This window comes from Bison bison, unplaced genomic scaffold, assembly GCF_000754665.1.
Source record: "Bison bison bison isolate TAMUID 2011002044 unplaced genomic scaffold, Bison_UMD1.0 scf7180017864215, whole genome shotgun sequence".
Lineage (NCBI taxonomy): Eukaryota > Metazoa > Chordata > Mammalia > Artiodactyla > Bovidae > Bison > Bison bison.
In genome coordinates this window covers 3,252,416-3,274,077 of record NW_011494787.1, presented here as the reverse complement: position 1 = coordinate 3,274,077, position 21,662 = coordinate 3,252,416, and the positions used below count along the sequence as shown (strand labels likewise).

The following is a 21,662-nucleotide window of genomic DNA, read 5'->3' as shown; positions in this document are numbered from 1 at the left end:
GCCTGCAGCCGTGAAATTGAAAGATGCTTGCTCCTGGGAAGAAAAGTTATGACCAACCTAGACAGCATGTGAAAAAGCAGAGACATTACTTTGCCAACAAAGGTCAGTCTAGTTAAAGCTATGATTTTTCCAGTAGTCATGTATGGATGTGAGAGTTGGACTATAAAGAAAGCTGAGCCCCGAAGAATTGATGCTTTTGAACTGCGGTGTTGGAAAAGACTCTTGGGAATTCCTTGGACAGCAAGGACATCCGACCCGTCCATCTTAAAGGAAATCAATCCTGAGTATTCATTGGAAGGACTGATGGCTGAACCTGAAACTCTGATACTTTGGCCAGCTGATGTGAAGAACTGACTCATTTTCAAAAGAGCCTGATGCTGGAAAAGATTGAAGGCAGGAGAAGGGGACGACAGAGGATGAGATGGTTGGATGGCATCACCAACTCAATGGACATGAGTTTGAGTAGGCTCTGGGAGTTGGTGATGGACAGGGAAGGCTGGTGTGCTGAAGTCCATGGGGTCACAAAGAATAGGACATGACTGAGTGACTGAACTGAACTAAACTGTAGAGAAACCAAAATGTCAGGGGTTCATATTATAGTAACTTAAAAAATTTCTAATGAAGTCATTTTTAGACATTCATGTTAAGCAGGTTTTTGTGGGTTTTGTGGGTTTTTTTTTTTCATTGTTTTTCTTGCAGATGAGGCCCAAGTGTTCAGATGAGGATAAGGAATTAGGAGACTAAAGGCACAATAGGGACAACAGGTTTTTGGAACAGATGTGTAGAATCTGAGGATTGAAAGGAATGTGAAGTATTTAATTGAACTTCTCATCTGTGGCCTGCATTTCTTTTACTAATCTGTTCACAAACATGCTAGAAGACCTCTTGTGCCAGGGAACTCACTAACTTGACTTTCTCCCATAAGTTATGCAACAAACTGTTTTTTTTCCTGAAACTTTCACCTGCTGGGACTTCAAAACAATTCAGTGTTTCACACCTCTGAAGACAGCCCTCATCTACTCTGTCTGTCCCCTTTTGAGCCCAAATTTGTGAGTTCCAATAATTTCCCAAGAGAGATGCCATTTTTTCTCTTTTTTAAAAAAATTTTTCATTGGCTTATAGAACAGGCTTCACTTCATCTGCAACTTCGAGGCTTCCTGAACTCAGTTTCATTCTCCAGTTATATCTATATGGTTAGTCAATCAGTCGTGTCCGACTCTTTTGTGACCCCATGGACTGTAGCTCTCCAGGCTCCTCTGTCCATAGGATTTCCTAAGCAAGAATACTAGAGTGAGTTGCTATTTCCTTCTCCAGGGGATCTTCCCAACCAAGGGTTCGAACTAGTGTCTCTGATGTCAGGTGAATTCTTTACCCACTGAGCCATCAGGAAAGCCCTGAGGTATATCTATAAACACAGAATTACAGAGACTAGGTAGGTTTTATTGGGTGCTTATTATGTTCTGGATATTGCCCTTAGCAATTTACATGGATTATTTTAGTTAATCCCCCAATCATCCTAAGAAATATGTAGTAGCATTATTTGCATTTGCCAGATGTAGCAAATGAGGTTTAAACATTCCTCAAGGTCACATTCCTAGAATGAGGCAGAGCTGGGATTTGAGTTTGGGCCACCTATCTCCATGGTCACTACTGGTTAGGCTCCATTTAAAGTTAGAACCTTTCTTACTTTCCTATGCTTCTATTTATACAGCCCACAAATGACTTCACTCATTTTGACATCCCACATCAAAGTGCTGACTCATAGAGCTTCTTTTTTGTCCTCCACATGCCAATTTCCCCAAATCTTCATATATTTTATAAATCTTTTAAAAAAACATATTAAAGAACAAGACTATATTTTATTTAATTTGCATTTGTTTGAATGCTGTTGAAGCAGTGCATTTTTACATTTATTGGACCCAGATGTTTCTTCTCTTGAAAATTGCCTGCTTATATCGGTTGCCCATCTAAAAAATTGATAGGGTTTGTATATATCTTATTGATTCTAAAGGGTTAAAAATATATTAAGGATATTAATCTTTAATTATATAATTTGTTATAAATATCCACACCTTTTGTTTTTCAGTTGTTCAGCGTTTTTGTTGTTATTGTTGCTATTTGTTCATTTGCTTTCTTACTGTACAGAAATTCAATTTTTTTATATGGTCAAGTATCTTGACCTTTAAGTTTTCTTCTTTTCGTGTCATTCAGTGTCAGACTTTTATGCACGAAACTAGCTGTTTCCATGGTGATGTATAGTGACTCACTTGGAAACTTTAAATTTGATTTAGCACCTAAAACTTGCTGGTTCTGACACGTAATTGTATAGATTTTGGCCTATAATGGAAGAAAGCAGACATGTGCCACATATATATTTATTTATATGTATAAACCTTATATATGTACAGTATCATAAAACATACCTTTTATATATGATCATGCTATGACGTGATTTATGATTTAGATATGTTTTATGATTGATGGAGTCATAAAGAGTCAGACATGACTAAGTACACACACACACACGATTTTATACACATACATGCATATATATAGCTAGCTAAGTGACCTAAAAATTGATTTAGATTCCAATATGACTGAAGTTTATGTGAGACCCAGAATGGAGATGGCATCTAAGAGGAAGTAGAAAGAACACAAAGTTGGGTATCAGTAGACCTGGGTTCTAATTTTGGTCTCACATTAACTGGTCGAGTATACTAGGCCCAGTTACTTAAACAAGCTTCAACTTTCTTGCTTGTGTGATGAGGGTGATGGTAGATGATACTAAATGTCCTTCTAGCATGGACACTCTGTGATCACACTTCAGGGTTTGCTCTTGTGTGAGCACCAAGAGAGTTAAGGACAGAGAAGGGTAAATACAGGGGTGGTGGAGGGAGGTGCTTTCAGGTTACTCCAGGGAGAAGCTGGCAGATGCAGAGAGTGATGACCCAGAATTCCATCATCCTAACCTAACTAACAGCGTTCTTGCCTGGAGAATCTCAGGGACGGGGGAGCCTGGTGGGCTGCCATCTCAGGGGTCACGCAGAGTCGGACACGACTGAAGCGACTTAGCAGCAGCAGCAGCAGCAACCTAACTAACCACCACCAAGCCTGGAAGAAAGTCCCCACTTTATAAGCTCTCGGGATTTCTCTTGCTTTTACCAATATCAGCCTCCTCAATGAACACAAAGGCCCTGAATCCCAAATGAACCCTCCTCTGAGTGAGCAGACAGACCGAGGCTACATTTGAATTAGGAGAGCACAAGCTCATTTTGAACAGTTGGCTGCATAGTAGTTTTATTTAAACTGTCTACAGAAGGAATGCAGTGTTGGCTGACTTCTCATTTTATGCCAGTTCCAAGGTCGAAAGCCCTGAGTGACTCTGGCATTTATAAATCTTTGATAGGCATGAAGTAGAATCTAAAATTTGAGCCTTGACAGGCATTTCAGCAGTCATCTGGTCCAGCTTCTACTCCTAGCTCTGTGAGTAGATCTTTTACTTGTTTCAGATACTTGATTTTTTTAGACTTGTCTGTATATTTCCCTAAAAGTACATCCCAAATTTTAATATGTAGTGTCTGACCTTGCTCATTTCTTTTAAAAAAGGGAAATAATCCAGTGTTAGCATGAATAGTTATTCTGCCTGTACAGAAAAGAGATAGTGTGTTTTAATTAGTGTCATATTGTTAATTTATTTATTACTTTTCCCCAATTATTTAGAAAAATTTCAAACTCATAGAGAACTGGAAAAAATAGTGCAATTAGTTATATACTCTTTCCCTAGATTTATTAATTGTTAATTCATGGCTACATTTGCCTATCACTCCATATTATTATATAAATATATACACATATTTTTTTGCTGAGATATTTGACAATAAGTTTCAGACATCTTGCTCCCTTGTGTCTAAGTGTATCAACATATATATTCTGAGAATTAAAACATTCTCCACAGTTTTCCTAATTGAATGTACCATATTGCTCTCCTGCCAGCCATGTATGGGAGTTCTAGTTACTGTCTTTGTGAAGTCTTGCTTTTCTCAATCTTTCAGAATTTTAGCTGCTCTAGTGTGTGTGCAGAGGTATTTCATTGTGGTTTTAATCTGAGTGTTCCTGATGGATTGTGATATTGAACATATTTTCAGAGTCTTTTTGGATACCATCTCTAATGAAATGCCTCTTCCAGTTTTTTGCCCGTTAAAAAAATAGATAATTTGTATTTTTTCTTATTGATTTGCAGGAGTGTTTTATATTCTGAGTAGATGTAAAACAGAAAGACATTTGATTGAAATTATTTCATGTGTTGGCATAGTGTCCGACCTTGCCCATTTTTTTAAAAAAAGGGAAATAATGCAGTGTTAGCATGAATAGTTATTCTGCCTGTACAGAAAAGAGACAGTGTGTTTTAATTAGAAACTTTTTTTTTCAGTAACTAAAACAAAGGAAACACTTGGACCAGCAAAATGATAGTTCCATGAGTATTTATCTTCAATGCATAAATAGTCTTCCTTTTGGGCAACTGGACCTTTATATAGAGGCTCTTGGTATTTTAAGATAAGCAGAAGGATCTTCTAGGAACTGGTTGATAATTCCATTTTTGTGGTAATCATGACAGGGTGACAATCAGGAGTTCAAAGATGAGAGGCAAAGAACGCTATTCTCTTCTTTTTCCAAAGTCCTCATAAAGTACAGACAAGAAAGAAAGACTTCCTAGTCAGAATGGTTATCTGTTACTAAAGGCACAGTTGGCATCAACCCAAACTGAAAACTTTTAAAGTAAGAACTGACATGATAGCACCGTGCTGGCATCAGAGACCATTCTGAACGTGGTTTTCATCCCTCCTAGTCATGCCTATATACAAGGCTGTGCTCTGAGTCTCTTCTTGACATTCATACCCAGATAAAATCTGATTAGACCAAAGGATGGAAGTAAGTGGAGCTTCCATGCTGCCATTAATGGCACTTTTCCAGGGAGTCCAGCTTCAAGCACCAGCTACTATGCAGTCTGAGTTGGCACTTGAGGTAGATTCTTTTGCCATCCTTACTTAAGTTGAACTGAAAACAACGGGCAGGGTTAGGAGCAGAAAATATGCTGCAGAAAGTCAGTCTGAAATGCACAAGAAGGAGAGTTGAGATCCATACCATATTCCCTTGGTAATGGCCCAGGAGAGGCTTATGGGCTACTGATAGATGTGTATACATTTTATATTAAAATTTTTAAAGAAGTTCCAGAAGAATGGCATTGCCCTTCTCCCCTGGTCACACAAATGTGGGTCTCCTGCATCCACGCTGGCCAAAGGTAGGCTTTTACCGAGCCCTGTGGCATCTACAGAAGAGCTTTAGAAAACATCCTTACCTGAATCTTTCTGTTGGCATCACAGGGGAGTGTGTTCAACTCTTGGAAACCCATGTGGGTTGTATTGTTAGAAGACGGAATTGAATTCTATAAGAAGAAGAGTGACAACAGCCCCAAAGGAATGATTCCCTTGAAAGGAAGCGCTCTGACCAGCCCTTGTCAGGACTTTGGAAAAAGGATGGTGAGTTGATGTCATTAACTGTGACGAACATCTTCTCAGGTGCTGACCTTTGCATAGCCTACGAATGTGAATGGAGCTCCCTGGGCCAGTCCCTCTGCCCACCACTCATCCTGAACCCTGGGCATTTGGGTCTTTATTGGCTAAGCATTTCCAGAACAGGGTTGGCTCAACTCCTGTGCTTCATAAAAGCCCTCACCCCCTTGAAAGGAGTCGTTCCTAATGGGATGTGTTTTGATTTCAGTTTGTGTTTAAGATCACTACGACCAAACAGCAGGACCACTTCTTCCAGGCAGCCTTCCTGGAAGAGAGAGATGCCTGGGTTCGGGACATCAAGAAGGCCACTAAATGCATTGAAGGAGGCCAGAAGTTTGCGAGAAAATCCACCAGGAGGTCCATTCGACTGCCGGAAACGATTGACTTAAGGTGACTTTCTATGTCTACTTTCCTTCACTCTTTCTTCCTTCCACCCCACTCCTTGAGGCAATCCCACAGCAGGCCCTACTCCAAGGCCTGCTTTGGGCACCTCTGAAGGCTGTACACACCCTTACCAGTCCTTAGTACTTTCACTTGATGTACTAAGATGTTTACCTGGCTCTGAAGGAGTGATCATGGCATCTCCAAAGCCTAACAGCTGAGGAGAAGAGGCATGGGAGTTCCCTCATGTCTGCATAATCTTTGCAGAGGGACGGACGGGGAGAAGGAGAGATAGAGAAAAAGGAGGGAAGAGAGAAAGAGATAATACATCATTGCATTTATAAAGTAGCTATAGTAAATTACTCTTAAAAGAAAGCTTTGGGATTTATACATAGGTAGGAAAAGATAGGAACTATGTGTTCATGCAGGTAAGGTTTTTCAAGTTCAAGTTCACATATTCAGCAAGAGTGAATATCTCTCCTAGACAGAAACCATTTGTGCCCCGACCTAGCTTAGTGACCTCTAATGTTGACTGGTGATAGTTGTTGCCTAAAGATTGATATCACTTAAGTCCCTTTCTTTAGGAGTGTCTTTATTTTTTACTGGTTTTTGCTTTTATGTGGCACATACCCTGTAACAGGAGCTCTATCAGGAAGAATTTCATATTGACTACTTACAGCATCTATCCAGGATTCTGTTTACCAAATGCAGGAAGTCCCTAGGAAGAGAATAGAAAAAGCCCCATGCACACCTAATGCAGGATTTGGCAGGTCATAGGAGTTTGATGAAGTTTGCACATTGAGCTTAGAATGAGCGCTTTTTCTCACTAAGAAAGCTTTCTGGTAAAGACCCAAGAGGAGTTGCCTAGTCCAGCTGTAGCTGCTGGGTGGGTGGTCCAGTGACTGCATTTCTGGCCACAACTGTCAGAGCTAAGTGGGAATGATGTTTGTGCTACATGGAGCCACAAGACACACAAAATTGCTGCTTGCAATTTTTCTGATAAGGCTATCTTTATTATTCAAGGATAAAAATGAGAACATCTCACTATTTTGTTTTATCTCTTATAAATTTTAGGATAAAGGATAAGTTTAGTCAAAACATTGGCTTTCTTGGGACTTCTGTGATGGCCCAGTGGTTAAGACTTCACCTTCCAATATCAGGGGTGTGAGTTTGATCCCTGGTTGTGGAGCTAAGATACCACATGCCTTGCAGCCAAAAAACCCACATGTTAAAAAAAGAAGCAATATTGTAACAAATTCAATAAAGACTTTAAAAATGGTCCACATTAAAAAAAAAAACAAACCAAAAAACTCTAACCCCTTGCAACTCCCCCCTGCTGCTGCTGCTGCTGCTAAGTCGCTTCAGTTGTGTCCGACTCTGCGACCCCATAGACGGCAGCCCACCCCACCAAAACACATTCACTTTCTTGGAGTCAAATGTCTACACCAGATGGTCTCTTAAAGGGCACAAAGAACTGGGACATGAGTATTGAGGCCTGAGAACCTTTAATCTTTTGACACCTAACTGGGGACAACTCTCCATCTCAGATACTAAAAGTTAAATCAACAAAATTTAGTGAATTTAAGGGCTATTAAATACCTTCCCAGTACATTTTGCTGAATGCTGTGCAGGCCGCAGAGTTCAAGTATGAGCTCTGCCTTCTAATGACCTACTTATGATCCAGTGGAGAGATTAGGCTCAGGTTTCACCTGGGGAGGGGGAAGCTTGTGCTCAGGGCCAGCCCCTCCAAGCTGGCGAGTCCCATAGAGGACGGGCTATACTGAACCGCTCCTGCTCATCCATGTGTTTTCATCTGTGCAGTGCCTTGTATTTGTCCATGAAAGACACTGAAAAAGGAGTAAAAGAACTGAACCTAGAGAAGGACAAGAAGATTTTCAATCACTGCTTCACAGGTAAAAGGCCTTGTGGGTCTGATGTGGGGCTTCTGGGGCAGGCAATATGGAGGTCTTGCTCAGCCTTGAGTGTGTGTAGGGGGATGTGGAGCGAGGTGGGGGGTTTGGTCTCATGGAACACAGACCGATGGACATGATCGTTGGACTTCCCCAGCATGGAAAGAGAAAGAAAGGTAGGCCCATACTTTGTGGTTCAAGGTAAAATCTTAGAAGTTCTAGCTATATCAATCAAAGGGTCATTTTTTGCCAGAAAATGGCAGGATGTTGAAATAGACAGAGTTGAGCAAGATGATAAATAAGAATCAAGACACCTAATGTTAGACTTAAGTGACAAATTAGGGATGTCTGAGGCTGCATAGTGTTTTGTTGCTGTTCAGTTACTAAGTTGTGTCTGACTCTCTGTGACCCCATGGACTATAACATGCCAGGCTCCCCTGTCCTTCACTATCTCCCAGAGTTCGCTCAAATTCATGTCCATTTAGTCATTCTTAAAAGAGGTCTGTACTTACCTCCCTACCTCTTTTACAGGATCACTGCAAGGATTAAAAGCAGAAATGCAGTATTAATTAGTTTTTCTTTTCAGAGAAAGAAAACTGGGCCCAGCCTTTTGTATACGAAATTCATGAAAGGTGCTCTTATCAACTAACTGCTTCCACTCTTGTTTCAAAGATGGTATACCTTACTGCTTTGATGACCTGGGGCCTGTTAAGTTGGCTCTTTGGTTGACTATATTTGTACAGTATATATTGTAGAGCACACGGAACTATACTCAGTATTTTGTAATAATGTATAAGTATATTTAATAACATAAATTTATACATATATATAAATGTTTGAAAGAAATTTGTTTTATTTACTTTTATTGAAGTATGGTTGATTTACAATATTGTGTTAATTTTAGGTGTATAGTGCAGTGATTCAGTTATGCATACACACACATACATATATATATTCTTTTTCAGATTCTTTTCCCTTATACATTTTTACAAAATACTGAGTATAGTCCCCTGTGCTATACAATAGGTCCTTGTTGGTTGTACAAAATATTTTTAATACAGAGCTTCATTGTAGCCTGCTAATAATCCAGTTGGTGGGTCAATTTCATTTTATTCTCCTCACAGTCTTCCCTTGATTCAGAAGGCTGATTGAATGACTTCTCAAGGTCCCTGCTAGACCCTGCAAAGGTGTGACATTCGATGTAAGGGATGGCATAAAATTCTAAATTAGGACATACACATACTAGCACATGTTGTTTTCTGCTTAAAAACTTGCAACAGCTCCTCATTGCCAAATTCTTAATGTACCATCAAAGCTCTCCCCACCCACCCCATGACTTCCTCTCTCTCTTGTCTTCTTTTGTCTTCTTTCCACCGGCCCCTCTCCCATCAGCACCCAGAAGGGATCCCTCATGCCTGTTTGAGTCTGTTCACACTGCTGCTCTCTCAGCTCCTGCTTCTCCCTCGGCCTCTGCCTAGGTAAATGCTTGATAAACATTGTCACTTCCTCTGTGAAACAGTACCCATTGCCCCAGCCACCCCTCCACACCTTCCTACAGATTTGACCCAGCAGCTCCACTGTGCTGACCCCACAGCAAGGCACTTGTTACAACACTTACTCATTACCCAGATCTTCCTTTTAGACTCCCCCCGGGGGGCCTCCCCAATAGCCATTACTGAACTTAGTTCTCAGCAGAAGTTCTGGGTCATTGATGGAAGACGCATGCATTGCTGCTTAAGGAGCATGTAGGTGTTTTTTTAAAACCGTTTACGTGGTTCCTTTTGTTTCCAGGTATCTATCTCAATAATTTCATTTTTCCTTCTTGGAGTAACAGGGAAGATGAAACAAGTAAGAAAGCTGGGTGCTCTGCAGCTCTCTAGGGGCAACTGTCTGTGCCTTGTTCTTTGAAAAAGAGAATTAACCTTCTTTCTGATGGTCCCATCCAGGTAACTGTGTCATTGATTGGCTTGTTTCCAATAAGTCTGTTCGGAACCGCCAGGAAGGCCTTGTGATCGCCTCCTCCTTGCTTAACGAAGGGTACCTGCAGCCCGCTGGAGACCTCTCCAAGAACGCGGTGGATGGAACTGCTGAAAACCCTTTCTTGGACAACCCTGATGCCTTCTATTACTTTGTGAGTGAGGGAGCTACCCATCTACTCCTCCGGGCATGGGGGTTGACCTGGGTGCGTTCTAGGTTGATTTCAGTTAATATCTGCTGATGTGAAAGAAAGCACCTATCCCTACAGCTTTGGTCCATGTCCTTGACTTGACAGCTGTCCCTCTCCATAATGCCTATCACATCCAGTAAGTTAGTCTAAAGGAAAATACTGTTTACTTGAATAGTTTTCTTTATTTTTGTTTAAAAATTTGCTATATTTATTTCTATTTTAAGCAAGAATTTCTTTTGTAAAAGCTTATTAGGCCCCAGTACATGCCAGGTGGGGCTTCCCTGGTGGCTCAGTGGTAAAGGATCTGCCTGCCAGTGCAGGAGATGAGGGTTCATCCCTGGGTCGAGAAGATTCCCTGGAGAAGGAAATGGCAACCCACTCTAGTATTCTTGCCTGGGAAATCCCAAGGACAGAGGAGCCTGGCAAGCTACAGTCCATGGGGTCACGAAGAGTTGGATGTGACTTAGGGACTGAGCACATGCCAGGCACCCATTTAGTCAAAGTAGATCCAGTAGTGGAAGGAAAAATAACCAGCAAAATTATGGCCCCCGGGAGTCCAAATATACATTGAAATATGTGACTCATTACCAAGTATGTTCATCCTTATTCCTTCCCTCTGTCATCATGGGTACCTCCAGTGGCATGCTTCCCACAGGCTGGGAAACACTGTATGGTACAACATGGACTTAAATCTTGGGTCACATGAACATCTGGCAACAGTGGATTTCTAGGGGGATTCTGGCAATTTTGTTTCTATTTGGGGTCAGAACACAAAAGTAAGGAAGCTACTTATATAAATGAAGTGAATGTACCAAAGAGAGTTTCATTTCACTTTGGGGAATTTCCTCTACCAGAATATTTTTTTCTTTTCAGAATTTTAACCTGGTTGTTTATAGCTATTTAAATGTAGGGCTCTAAAAAAAAAATGTAGGTCTAAAAATACCGAGCACAGTGGCTTGTGTGATTCACTGGTCTCGTTTAGCTGAGCAAGGCCCAGTTCCTGCCTGAACTCAAAGGATGTGGCTGGACCTGGGCTCTTGGTTTCTTAAAGTGGGGGAGCCGAGGAGCAGGGGGCATATGGAGGTTATGTTGTATGGACAGTGTCTTATAAACCAGCCAGCTCGCTTTCAGCAATGTAGCCATGAGGTCCCTAGAGAAGGAAGGCTTTGAAGGGAGAGATGTGCTGAGCTAGACATCCAATACAGCTTGGGGAACCCAGGAAAATGAAAGGATATGGACAAGATCATAATTGCATGGAGACAAGGGAGCATCCAGCAACAAGCAATAAACATCTAGATGGGACTTCCCTGGTGGTCCAGTGGTCAAGACTCTATGCTTCCACTGCAGGGGGTTCTGGTTTGATCCCTTGTCGGGAAACTAAGATCCCACATGCTGCATGGTGCAGCCAAAACAAAACAAAACAAAAAAAGAAGAAGAAATAAGCATCTGGAAACAAGAACAGTGGGGAGGGGGAACAAGCTAACCAAGGATAACCTTTAACGTTCAGGTTGGGATGCGAATCACAGGGAGAAGGAGTGGCTAGAGGGAAGAGGGGAGAGGAAGGTGGTATAATTAGCACTATGCCTAAGACTGGAAAAATAAACTGGTTCTTTGGTTCCCCAACAGCCAGACAGTGGGTTCTTCTGTGAAGAGAATTCCAGTGATGATGATGTGATTTTGAAAGAAGAATTCAGAGGAGTCATTATCAAGCAGGGATGTTTACTGAAGCAGGTGAGTGGTCACTATATTCTACCCTAGGCTTTCTCCCTAACCAGGCCCTTTGTATTCTATAGGATCAAATGGTGTTTTGTTTGTTTGGTGAATAGTCAACTAGAGAATGAAACTGACCTAGTGAAAGAGAGACAAATAGTTAAGTAGATGATCAAAGTGGCATTAGGTCAGGAGGACTGAGGCAGGCAGGGCAGAAGCACCTAAAAATAGAGAAATTTCTATCAGTGTTTCAGGAAAATGCTGAACTTTTCATTAGTTGGAGGATATCAGTTGGCCAAGAGATGCCATCCAAAAGACAGAGATGTTTCACAATGAAAGTTCTTCCATTGGCCTATCCTTCCTCCCTACAAAGTAACCAGGAAATAGAAACAAGCTTCACCCAGAAGAGGAGCATCATAAACCACTGAGAGCAAGGAAGTACCATTGCAGACTGTGGGTAGGTCACAATGAGACCATACCCAGGCCAGCTCTGCAGGAGCAGCAACAGATGAAGGTCAAATCCGGTCAGAGGGCATAGACTCAGTCATTATCAGGTATCATCAGGTACTGGCCACTGTCAGTCTGGGAGACAGGGGCTGGGGTGAGCTGAAGAGCTCTGGTCAGTTACCAAGTGCAAAGGCATGGGACACCAAGAGGTAAGAGAACACGATGGCTGGAGCTGAGTGAGGAAGCCAGGGTCAGCACCTGGTAGAGAAGAAGCAATTGGAAAACAGGAATATTCAGAGTGAAACAACTGATGCTGGTATATGTTGTCATAGAAGCCTAAGCTGCTTTATGAGGCCAAGGTCTTGCCCCTTGTGATTGCGTCATGAGCTGTCTCAAAGGCACTGCTCTGTACCTGTTAATAAAAGAGAGGATCTGGCTGCTGCAAGATTTCTGTGCATTGTATATAGATCTCATGGGACTGAGAGATTTGACTTATCTCATGATAGAAGCCTGAACTTCTGGGTAAAGAGGGAAGAACCAAAGTTGAGCATATATTTACATTTAAAAAGGAGAACTTTGGGTTGACTAAGTATAGATAGACATTTTTTAGTTTCATTAGAAGTAGAGCATTAATGCGGAAAACTTACCTTCCCATTATATTTTGAGAGAACAGGGTCCTAAGAAATAAAAAAGGCGTAGTTTAGAAAGAATTCCAGACTATTCTAATAACTTGTATGCCCACTGACTAGATTAAAGAATGAGCAAAGGAGCAGGGTCAGCCTTACACAGGGTAGGTTCTGGAGGTTGCCCATAGGCAGAGTTTGCATATCACCTGCTTCCTCTTTGGTTCTGGCAAATGTTTGTATGTATATGGCTCTGATCATAGGCTGTTAAGGCAGGAGTCACTTGGAAAGGAGTTCCATTATTTCCTCATGATATCTTCTATAATTCTATGTTACTATCAGCCATGAATGTCTTTTCTTGAGTGAGTTGATCCGACTGAACGTGAAGGTTGAATAGGGATAGATGAAGTCCAGGCTGGACTGGAGTGAGGTCTGGGCAATGGATGCAATGGAGATGCTGGATGTTCAAAAGTCAGCTGAGGGTTGTGGTGTGAGTGTGTGTTGAAAGTAGTGGGACTAGATGTAGGCTTCCCCTTCCATTTTTCTTCATCTTCTTTACGTGGCCTTTGATAGGTACAGGTCAGCCTTCAATAGCTCAGGTGGTGTACATTTGAACCCTCCAGGGATCTGTTAAAATTGCACCCCAGGCCAGTTAAATCAGAGTCTCTATATGTTACAGGTCCCTAAGAGATTCTGGTATGTGGCCAATGTAAAGAATTACAGAGCTAATCATTTTCTTAAAAGTTAGTTTATCCTATTATCAAAATATCACTGTTTAAATAGTCATAAACCTCCTTTTAACATGAAGAAAACAATTTTTTTTCATTCAGGAATTTTGTTCTTTTTTAATATTCCCCCCATCTCTAATTTCTAGGGGGGGGAGAGGGAAGAAAAACCTCTTCTACTTGAATTGATAGTCCCCCTTTAATGTTTTCTGTCCCTTATCTCAGTCGTGTATAATCCTAGCTCATAGCAGGATCATCTGAGAGATTTTTGAAAATCTTTTTAAGTACCAAAAAAACTAATCCACCCTATGTCTTCTGTTGTGAGTTAGCCCGGGTTACCTGGCAGAAGCCTTATCTCAAAAAAGGGTACCTGTGCTCCACACTTCATAGGTGGGAAGTAGATGGATCCACTTGGGGGTCAGTCCCTACCCTCATTCTACCCCATTCACTGGTTCCAGAGGCATTAATTCAGTTTGGGGGACATAGCCAGTTTGAGGATGAATGATACTGGATTATATTCAACATAATCCTTTTTATACAATTCATTCTGTGACTACTGCTGCTGCTGCTGCTAAGTCACATCAGTTGTGTCCAACTCTGTGCGATTCCATAGATGGAAGCCCACCAGGCTCCTCTGTCCCTGAGATTCTCCAGGCAAGAACACTGGAGTGGGTTGCCATTTCCTTCTCCAATGCATGAAAGTGAAAAGTGAAAGTGAAGTTGCTCAGTCGTGTCCGACTCTTAGCGACCCCATGGACTGTAGCCTACCAGGCTCCTCCGTCCATGGGATTTTCCAGGCAAGAGTACTGGAGTGGGGTGCCATTGCCTTCTCCGTGACTATAATGAATAAAATACCTCATTTCTCAACCACACGTAGGTTCTTTGATGAGAAAGGACAATGTGTTATACATATTTTTCTTGTATCTGCTGCAGAGTTCAGCATCCTTCTTAGTCTGTAATAGACAATAAACCTTTTTAGAGTGAATTAAGTTGAATGTAGGTACACCCGTTCCTCAGTACCCATAGAGGATTGGTTCTAGGACCCGCTATGGATACCAAAATCTATGGATGCTCAAATCCCTTATATAAAATGATGTAGCACATAGATGTTGACAGAGCAGCAACAATTCTTGGAAACCCCAGCTGTGCATGCATTCCTTAAAGTGCCTCAGGAAACACTCATTCAATGAAAGACAACTCTTCAGTGCCTCACATCGTGTGCCAGTGAGGACCTCAAGACAATGTGGTAGTTGGCCAGGGCTGGCTGATTTCACATCCTCCTGTGCCTTCCTCTTCCACTGACTCCTGAGTACTTGATACTCACCCACTGATTGTGTACGAGAACATGATTTGTGTGCCTGTAGATCTGGATAAAATGGTGTGGGGCAGCACCCTTTGCGACCCCATGGACAGTAGCCTGCACCAGGCTCCTCTGTCCGTGGGATTTTCAAGGCAAGAGTACTAGAGTGGGTTGCCGTTTCCTTCTGCAGGGAACCTTCCCAACCCAGGGATCGAACCCAGGTCTCTCGCATTGTAGACAGACAATTTACCATCTGAGCCACCAGGGAAGTCCTCTTGGCCTATGGGTAACGTCAATTAAGGCAAAGAACAGGGACTCCTGACAAGAATTTTAGAAGTTGATGCTTTACAAAAGCCATATAATATTGCAGATAGAAATATTCTGTTTTCTCCCGTATGACTCTGCAGTGTTCTTGGCTCCATCCTTCAGGCAAGGAAAGTGTTCTTTGGAGATGAGCTCCTTGACCAAATGCTCTGCCAAATAACTTAAACCCATTCTTGAAAGTGCCCTGACCTGGCTTTATGAAGGAGACATCGTTTGCTAAAATCGCAGACGTTCCATTGCTTTCTATACAAACACAGAGAAAAACTTTGGAAGCTTTCTGTATGTGCCTCTTAATACATGCTGCTTCAGAAATAACACATAATATTCTTCATGTTGGCAACATGGAAACTATATATTTTCTAATCTAAGGTTTTTAACTTCTGGAGTTAAAAGTCACTTGAATTTACTGTAGGAAATCATAGAATCAGGTTTAGCACAACATTTTAAACAACTACTATCAGCTAATGGAAATAACTGGGCAATTCAAGGCAATTACAAACATACGAAGTGGCTCCCACAGGCCAGGCGTAGTGCTGGGCTTGGGAGGAACAAAGAGAAACAGACACAAATCCTGCTTCAAAACCCACAGTCTAGACAATGGCAGTGTTTGACATTGGAAGAGTCAATGGTTCTCTAGGGAAGGGCCAAGTCCTGTTCTTCCTCATCGTGTCTGTCACAACCACTACTGCTTCCAATTTCCATTGCTGCTCCCTGTTGTTGCTGCTGCTGCTGCTGTCACTTCAGTCGTGTCCGACTCTGTGTGACCCCATAGACGGCAGCCCACCAGGCTCCTCCGTCCATGGGATTTTCCAGGCAAGAGTACTGGAGTGGGTTGTCATTGCCTTCTCTGGCTCCCTGTTGTTAGTCCCTACTAATTTTATGCTGGGATTGTTGTGATCATTTCTTGATGGTCTTCTTTCTATCTTATTATATTTCCCCTGGCTTTATCTTTAATCCCTAGCTGATCCATCCTGTATGTTGTCCCCATATTAATCTTCCTAAAGTGTTACAGTAATCTTTTTGCTTCCAACTCAAAAGCTGTGAGTGACAACAACCCCTGTGTCTTATTTTTACTGTCTCCTTCCACTTTTCCAAACTTGCCTCTGCTATACCTGCCTTCTAGCCTGATGGTCTTACTCATCAGGGTCTGAATATGCCTTAGACATTCCCACCACGGTTTTTTTGTTGTCAATGGTCTTCCCACCCACCTCTTTCTCACCCGTCTAACTCCTGTGTGTCCCACATGGATAAGTGAAGGTTTTTATGAGGCTCTCTTTGACATGCCAAACCACAATTATATATCTTTCATTTAAATCCTTTGAAACTGGACCTACTGAATAGCACAGGGAACTATACTCAATATCTTGTAATAACCTATAATGGAAACGTATCTAAAAAAGAATAATATACGTGTGTGTGTGTATAAGTGAATCACTTTGCTGTATACCGGAAACTAACACAACACTGTAAATCAACTATATTTCAATGAAAAAAAAAAACCTCAAATGAAGTTTCCAAATAATAAATAGTAAATTAAAAAAAAATCCTTTGAATCTGTATATATGGAATCTAGAAAAATGGTACTGAAGAATTTATTTGCAGGGCAGCAGTGGAGAAACAGACATAGAGAATAGACTTATGGGCATGGGGAGAGGGGAGGAGAGGGTGAGATGTATGGACAGGGTACCATGGAAATTTACATTATCATATGTAAAATAAAATGAAAAATCCTTTGAAAAACCCTTATCTATAGAGATTATTTGATTTGGACATTCGCTATTTTATATTTCCACATAGATTATAGACTCCTTGAAGAGCAGGGCCATGTCTTAAATCTCTTGATAGCCCCACATTACCTAACATAGTATGTTATACATAGTGCTGTCTTATATGATGCTAAAGCTGCGAGATCATCTTAGAAATAATTTAACCCACAATTTAATAACATCTAAATTGTTCGTTGGTTCTAGTGCTATCTCTGACGAGGCCTGGGTTGTGGCCTGAATTCTTCTGGAGATAGAATATCATCTTTATTTTTTTCTTCTTTCAATTCAACAAGATTTATCCTGTAGGGACTATGTGTACTGAGTGAGACTAAAAACTCATCCTTCCTTTTTCTATGTTCATCCTGGATATAGGGCCATCGGCGGAAGAACTGGAAAGTGAGGAAGTTCATTCTGAGAGAAGACCCTGCCTATTTGCACTACTATGACCCTGCTGGGGTGAGAAACTGTGCTCCATAAACCCTCCCAGTAGAAGCTTGCGCTGCTCCTAATCACGGGGCTGCCCGGGCCCTTCCTGCTCTGCTCCCTTCATCTTCACCCTCCCTCTTCTTTTTCCTCACCCTCCTCTACCTTTTCCAACCCCTTCTTATTGCAAAGATCTGAGACCTTAGGCTTTGAGGCCAGCAGAATCTCAGGGGATGGAAGAAAATATCATTATATGGCCATTTATTTGATCAACACAACACAACTTTTTATTATTTATTCCAAGCTGATATTTTCAGAGGAACTCAACCAACCTAGCACTGTGCTCTTGGTTTAATGTGCAAAAAAGTGATAATCCCTCTTCTAGGCCTATTTGAATGAGAGCATCTTTTGAGCCTAACCGTTTAGGCTGTTGACTATTCAGAAGAGGGCTTTTTCCTTAATAAGTTGAGTCATGTCTATCTGGGTTGGGTCCTCAGCTTCTGCAGGGCTCTCTTGATTCCCTCCTATGAGGGTTCTACCACTATGTCTGTTGCTTGGGGCCAAAGGACTCTGGAAACACCTGGCGATTCTCCCGCGGGGAGATGATTTGGCCTCCCTACCTCCCCCAGCTGTCACTTTCCTCCAGACGTGAAGCTCAGGTTGACTTGCATCTCCTCGTCCAGCTCCCCACCTCCCCGCTGTGTGAAGTGGGAAGAGGGGTGGAGGATCCAGAACGGGTTCCCTTTAATCTCCTTCAGCTCTTCTCTAAACCACAGTGAGTCTGTGTGGCTTTTGCACCAAGAGGATCAAGTATACACCTATATTTTACTTTGGAAACATAATGAAGGACTCCTTTCTCCTTTAGGGGGAAGATCCCTTGGGAGCGATTCGCTTGAGAGGCTGTGTGGTGACCTCAGTGGAGAGCCACCCAGATGGTAAGAATGAATTTTGGGGGGAGAGAGGTGTGTCTCCCTGGGCTCCCTTCCCACACCTGTGCACCCTGAGCCAACAGCAATCACTCCCTCACTCACTCCCTTACTCAGGCATGAATGAGTTCACTGTCTGAAAACTTCAGAGAGACCCAAAGCTGTTCTCTCTCAACTGCTGTCCTGGTTCTCTGGGTCTTGGGGAGCTGTAGTGGTTTTGTGGATGCCTTGAATAAATCCTAGCACAATGCTGAGAAAAACCCGTCATCTCAGAGCCGGCATGGGTGGGGAGACTTTTTACCTCCTGATGCCTGTGATGGAGCCCAACATTCCTCAACGTGCACCTTTACAAAATAGGAAACGTCCCACAACAAGAGGAACATTTGTGCCGGGAGGCAGTGTGGGGAACAGGAAGTGCTCTGGGGTTATGTTAGGTCTAGGTTCCTTAGTTAGGGGCACAACTTTGAGTGAGTTGCCTAACCTGGGTTTTGGTTCCTTCTCTGAGAATGATGGAGTCCTACCAGCTGACCCTTGGGTCCTGATCACAACTCTATGATTCGGTGATGAAATGACCGTCTTCTCAGGTGTAGGAATGAGTGAGTAGTGTCAGAAGGAAGACGTGGTTCAGACCCCCAGACCCTGGTTTCTCTTGTCATTTGGGCTAGTGATGCTATAGAGGTGGACTGGAAATGCTGCAGCTGCAAGTGCCTAGATTTTAACTATTCCTGGATCTGCTCCCTCCCCTCTCCCCTTAGAGTCATCCTTCACTGTCAGGGTGGACAGTGTGCTTCTTTTTGATCCGCGATGGATGTGTTTTGAGCCTTGTCACAGTATTGGCCAGTTTTCTGCCTTCTGATCTTTCAGTAGAGATGCTCACTTAGCACTTGATAAAAACTAGTTTAGACTGCACCGATGGTACTGGTGGCACACCTTTTTTTTTTTTAATTTCTTTTTTAAGAAAACTAATATTGAGGCCAGCTTTTGATTTATATTGTGAGTGGAGTACCTTTCACTCACTGGACACTATTACAGATTACTCATTATACACTGTATGCAAAAATGAGAAATTTAGTTTGCTTACAAAAGAAAATGTTTTTCCTTGAGTGTTTTTAACTTACTTCTTAAACACACAAACACAATCATACTGCACACCTGTCTGTATAAGTACTATATATATATATATTAATCATACATATATAAATGTATAAGCATACAATAATGGTAAGTTTGAAAATCACATTTAATTTCCTTAGAACACTTGGAAAATTGCTTGCAGAAGGAGGGCAAGCTAGGTGGCCTTTCTGGTGCCCACGCTCACTGTCATCAATTTCTTTCTCACCAGGCAAGAAGAGTGAAGAAGAGAACCTCTTTGAGATCATCACGGCTGATGAAGTTCACTATTTCCTGCAAGCAGCCACCCCCAAGGAGCGCATTGAGTGGATCAAAGCCATCCAGGTGGCCTCCCGGACAGGAAAGTGAAGACACTCCCTTCCAAGGGAACCACATGGATAAGCTCAGTCCAGGGCCTGGCCACTTCTGCAACAGAAGGCCCAGGGGTGGGATATTGTCATCCTCGGGGGTCCTGAATGTAACTAACCTCATGCCGTGTGATGTTCGCCCACACTGACCACATCAGTCGCTGAAGCCTCTCTGCCACTCTCTGTGTTCCCTGGGCAGACATGCCAAGCTGTGTGGCCTGGGGACATTGCTTACCCTCTCAGACCTCAGGTTCCTCCTCTGGAAAATGAAGGAGTTGAACTAGAGGAGAACTGTCCTTCCTAGCTTCAAAAGCCTGCCAATCTAATACCCATGGCAGGGCAGCTGAAGTCCCTCCATGACCAGGTCTTGGCCTTCAGAACCTGAGACAACTGTTCCTGTTAAAGCCATTGCCCATCTGTACTAAGAGCACTAGCACAAACCTCTTTTGTTCCCCTTTGCTGCCTTCTCCTGCTCTTGGCACAAGTTCATGTATCAACACCAAAGAGAACCCTCTTCTTCCTTCTTTGCCCTCGCCAGAAACTTCCTGACAGCCAGTATACTGCAGTCGTGGTTTTTAGCTTGAAGCCTTGTGACTTCAGTCTGGAAAGTTTTGTCTTCTGAGAAAAAGACCCGAGGAAGCCAGGGGTAGCTGAGGGTCCTCTCCTCTTCCCGAGGCCTCCAGGCGTGTTGCACTCTACTGGGGGCTGGTCAGACAAGAAGCTATCTTTGCCTCTTTCCAGAGAGCATTTCTAATTAGGAGCAGGAACTCCAAATTTGTGAGATTCTGTTTCATTTGAGTGTTTACAGAGAAAAGTGGCCAGAGGGGTTTTCTCTATGAGGTCTCTGCTTGGGTGAGGGGGCTGGACAGCTGCCTGATTCAAATGTCCCCTCCTTCACCCCCCACCCCAGCTCCAGAGGGTGGAGGACTTAGATCACAGGCCAGCTGATGGGATAATGAGTTTATACAAAGACAGCTCTGAAAGGACTTAACGTTTAGCTTGCAAATGGATGTGGCCGTCACATCACACTGTGCCTTCAGTGCTCAAGTTGTTGAGATTGTGGTCACACCTTAAAGCATGTGCTTTAAGCACAAGCTGTCCGATCTCCTGCTTGGCCAACAAGGGGCCTCAAGGGCCCATCATCATTCAGAGGGGTCTGATCTAGATTCAGATTGTGTACTGGTTTTCAGTTTTTTTTTTTTTTTATCCTGTCTGCCAACTAATGATTCTAAACCAAAATTGAGAAAGAAATTAAATATGTTTGCGAAGGTGTATTTTCCAACTTTCGATTTTTAATTTTAAGGCCCTAGTGAGAAAAGAAGAGTAGAAAGTTCTTCTTGATTTTAGCAGTTCCTTTCCCCTCCCCCAATTCCACACAATATCCTTGAGGCTACTCTTACCCCCAGATTGTTTTCTCATTGGCCAAGAGGTGAAAGACTACTTTTCTGTGATTCTTTAGTAAACTGTATTAGAACATGCACAGTACTTTTTCTACATTCAGTGTTAGAAGTATTTATTAATGTGGAGTGAATTTTAAGTTTTGAAATAAATGTTACCATGTTGTGTGTCATCTTGGTGTGATGACTGACGTTTTGCCTGTCGCTAGTGACTCTGCTTTTCTACCACCTACATTCCCTTACTGATTTCCACACCATCTGTCATCTATGAAGTCATCCCAATGGTTTTAAAATTGTTTTAAAAACAAAGTCCGTGTATTCTAAGGAGCAAGATTATAGGGAAAATAAAGATAAGGCTTAGGGAATAGAAAGATATATGGACAGCATAACTTTCTGTTCCCTAAACCTTTATCAGTGATTAAAAAAATGAGTTACTTGCATTATACACTTTTTTCTTTTCTTTTTTTATTTATTTGGCTGCATCGGGTCTTAGTTGTGGCATGTGGGATCTTCAT

At 42.2% G+C, this 21,662-nt stretch overlaps 1 protein-coding gene across 1 annotated transcript in view; it reads left to right on the top strand.

Annotated features, from left to right (window-relative positions):
- Positions 1-21,320, top strand: part of PLEK (pleckstrin) — a 27,099-nt gene extending 5,779 nt beyond the window's left edge. The window contains exons 2-9 of the mRNA XM_010845328.1: positions 5,382-5,537; positions 5,779-5,960; positions 7,773-7,864; positions 9,808-9,992; positions 11,655-11,759; positions 17,296-17,379; positions 18,212-18,281; positions 19,615-21,320. Of these exons, the coding sequence (XP_010843630.1) occupies positions 5,382-5,537; positions 5,779-5,960; positions 7,773-7,864; positions 9,808-9,992; positions 11,655-11,759; positions 17,296-17,379; positions 18,212-18,281; positions 19,615-19,751 (1,011 nt within the window). The 3' untranslated portion in view covers positions 19,752-21,320. The remainder of the gene's footprint in view (positions 1-5,381; positions 5,538-5,778; positions 5,961-7,772; positions 7,865-9,807; positions 9,993-11,654; positions 11,760-17,295; positions 17,380-18,211; positions 18,282-19,614) is intronic.
- Positions 21,321-21,662: the final 342 nt, after the last annotated feature.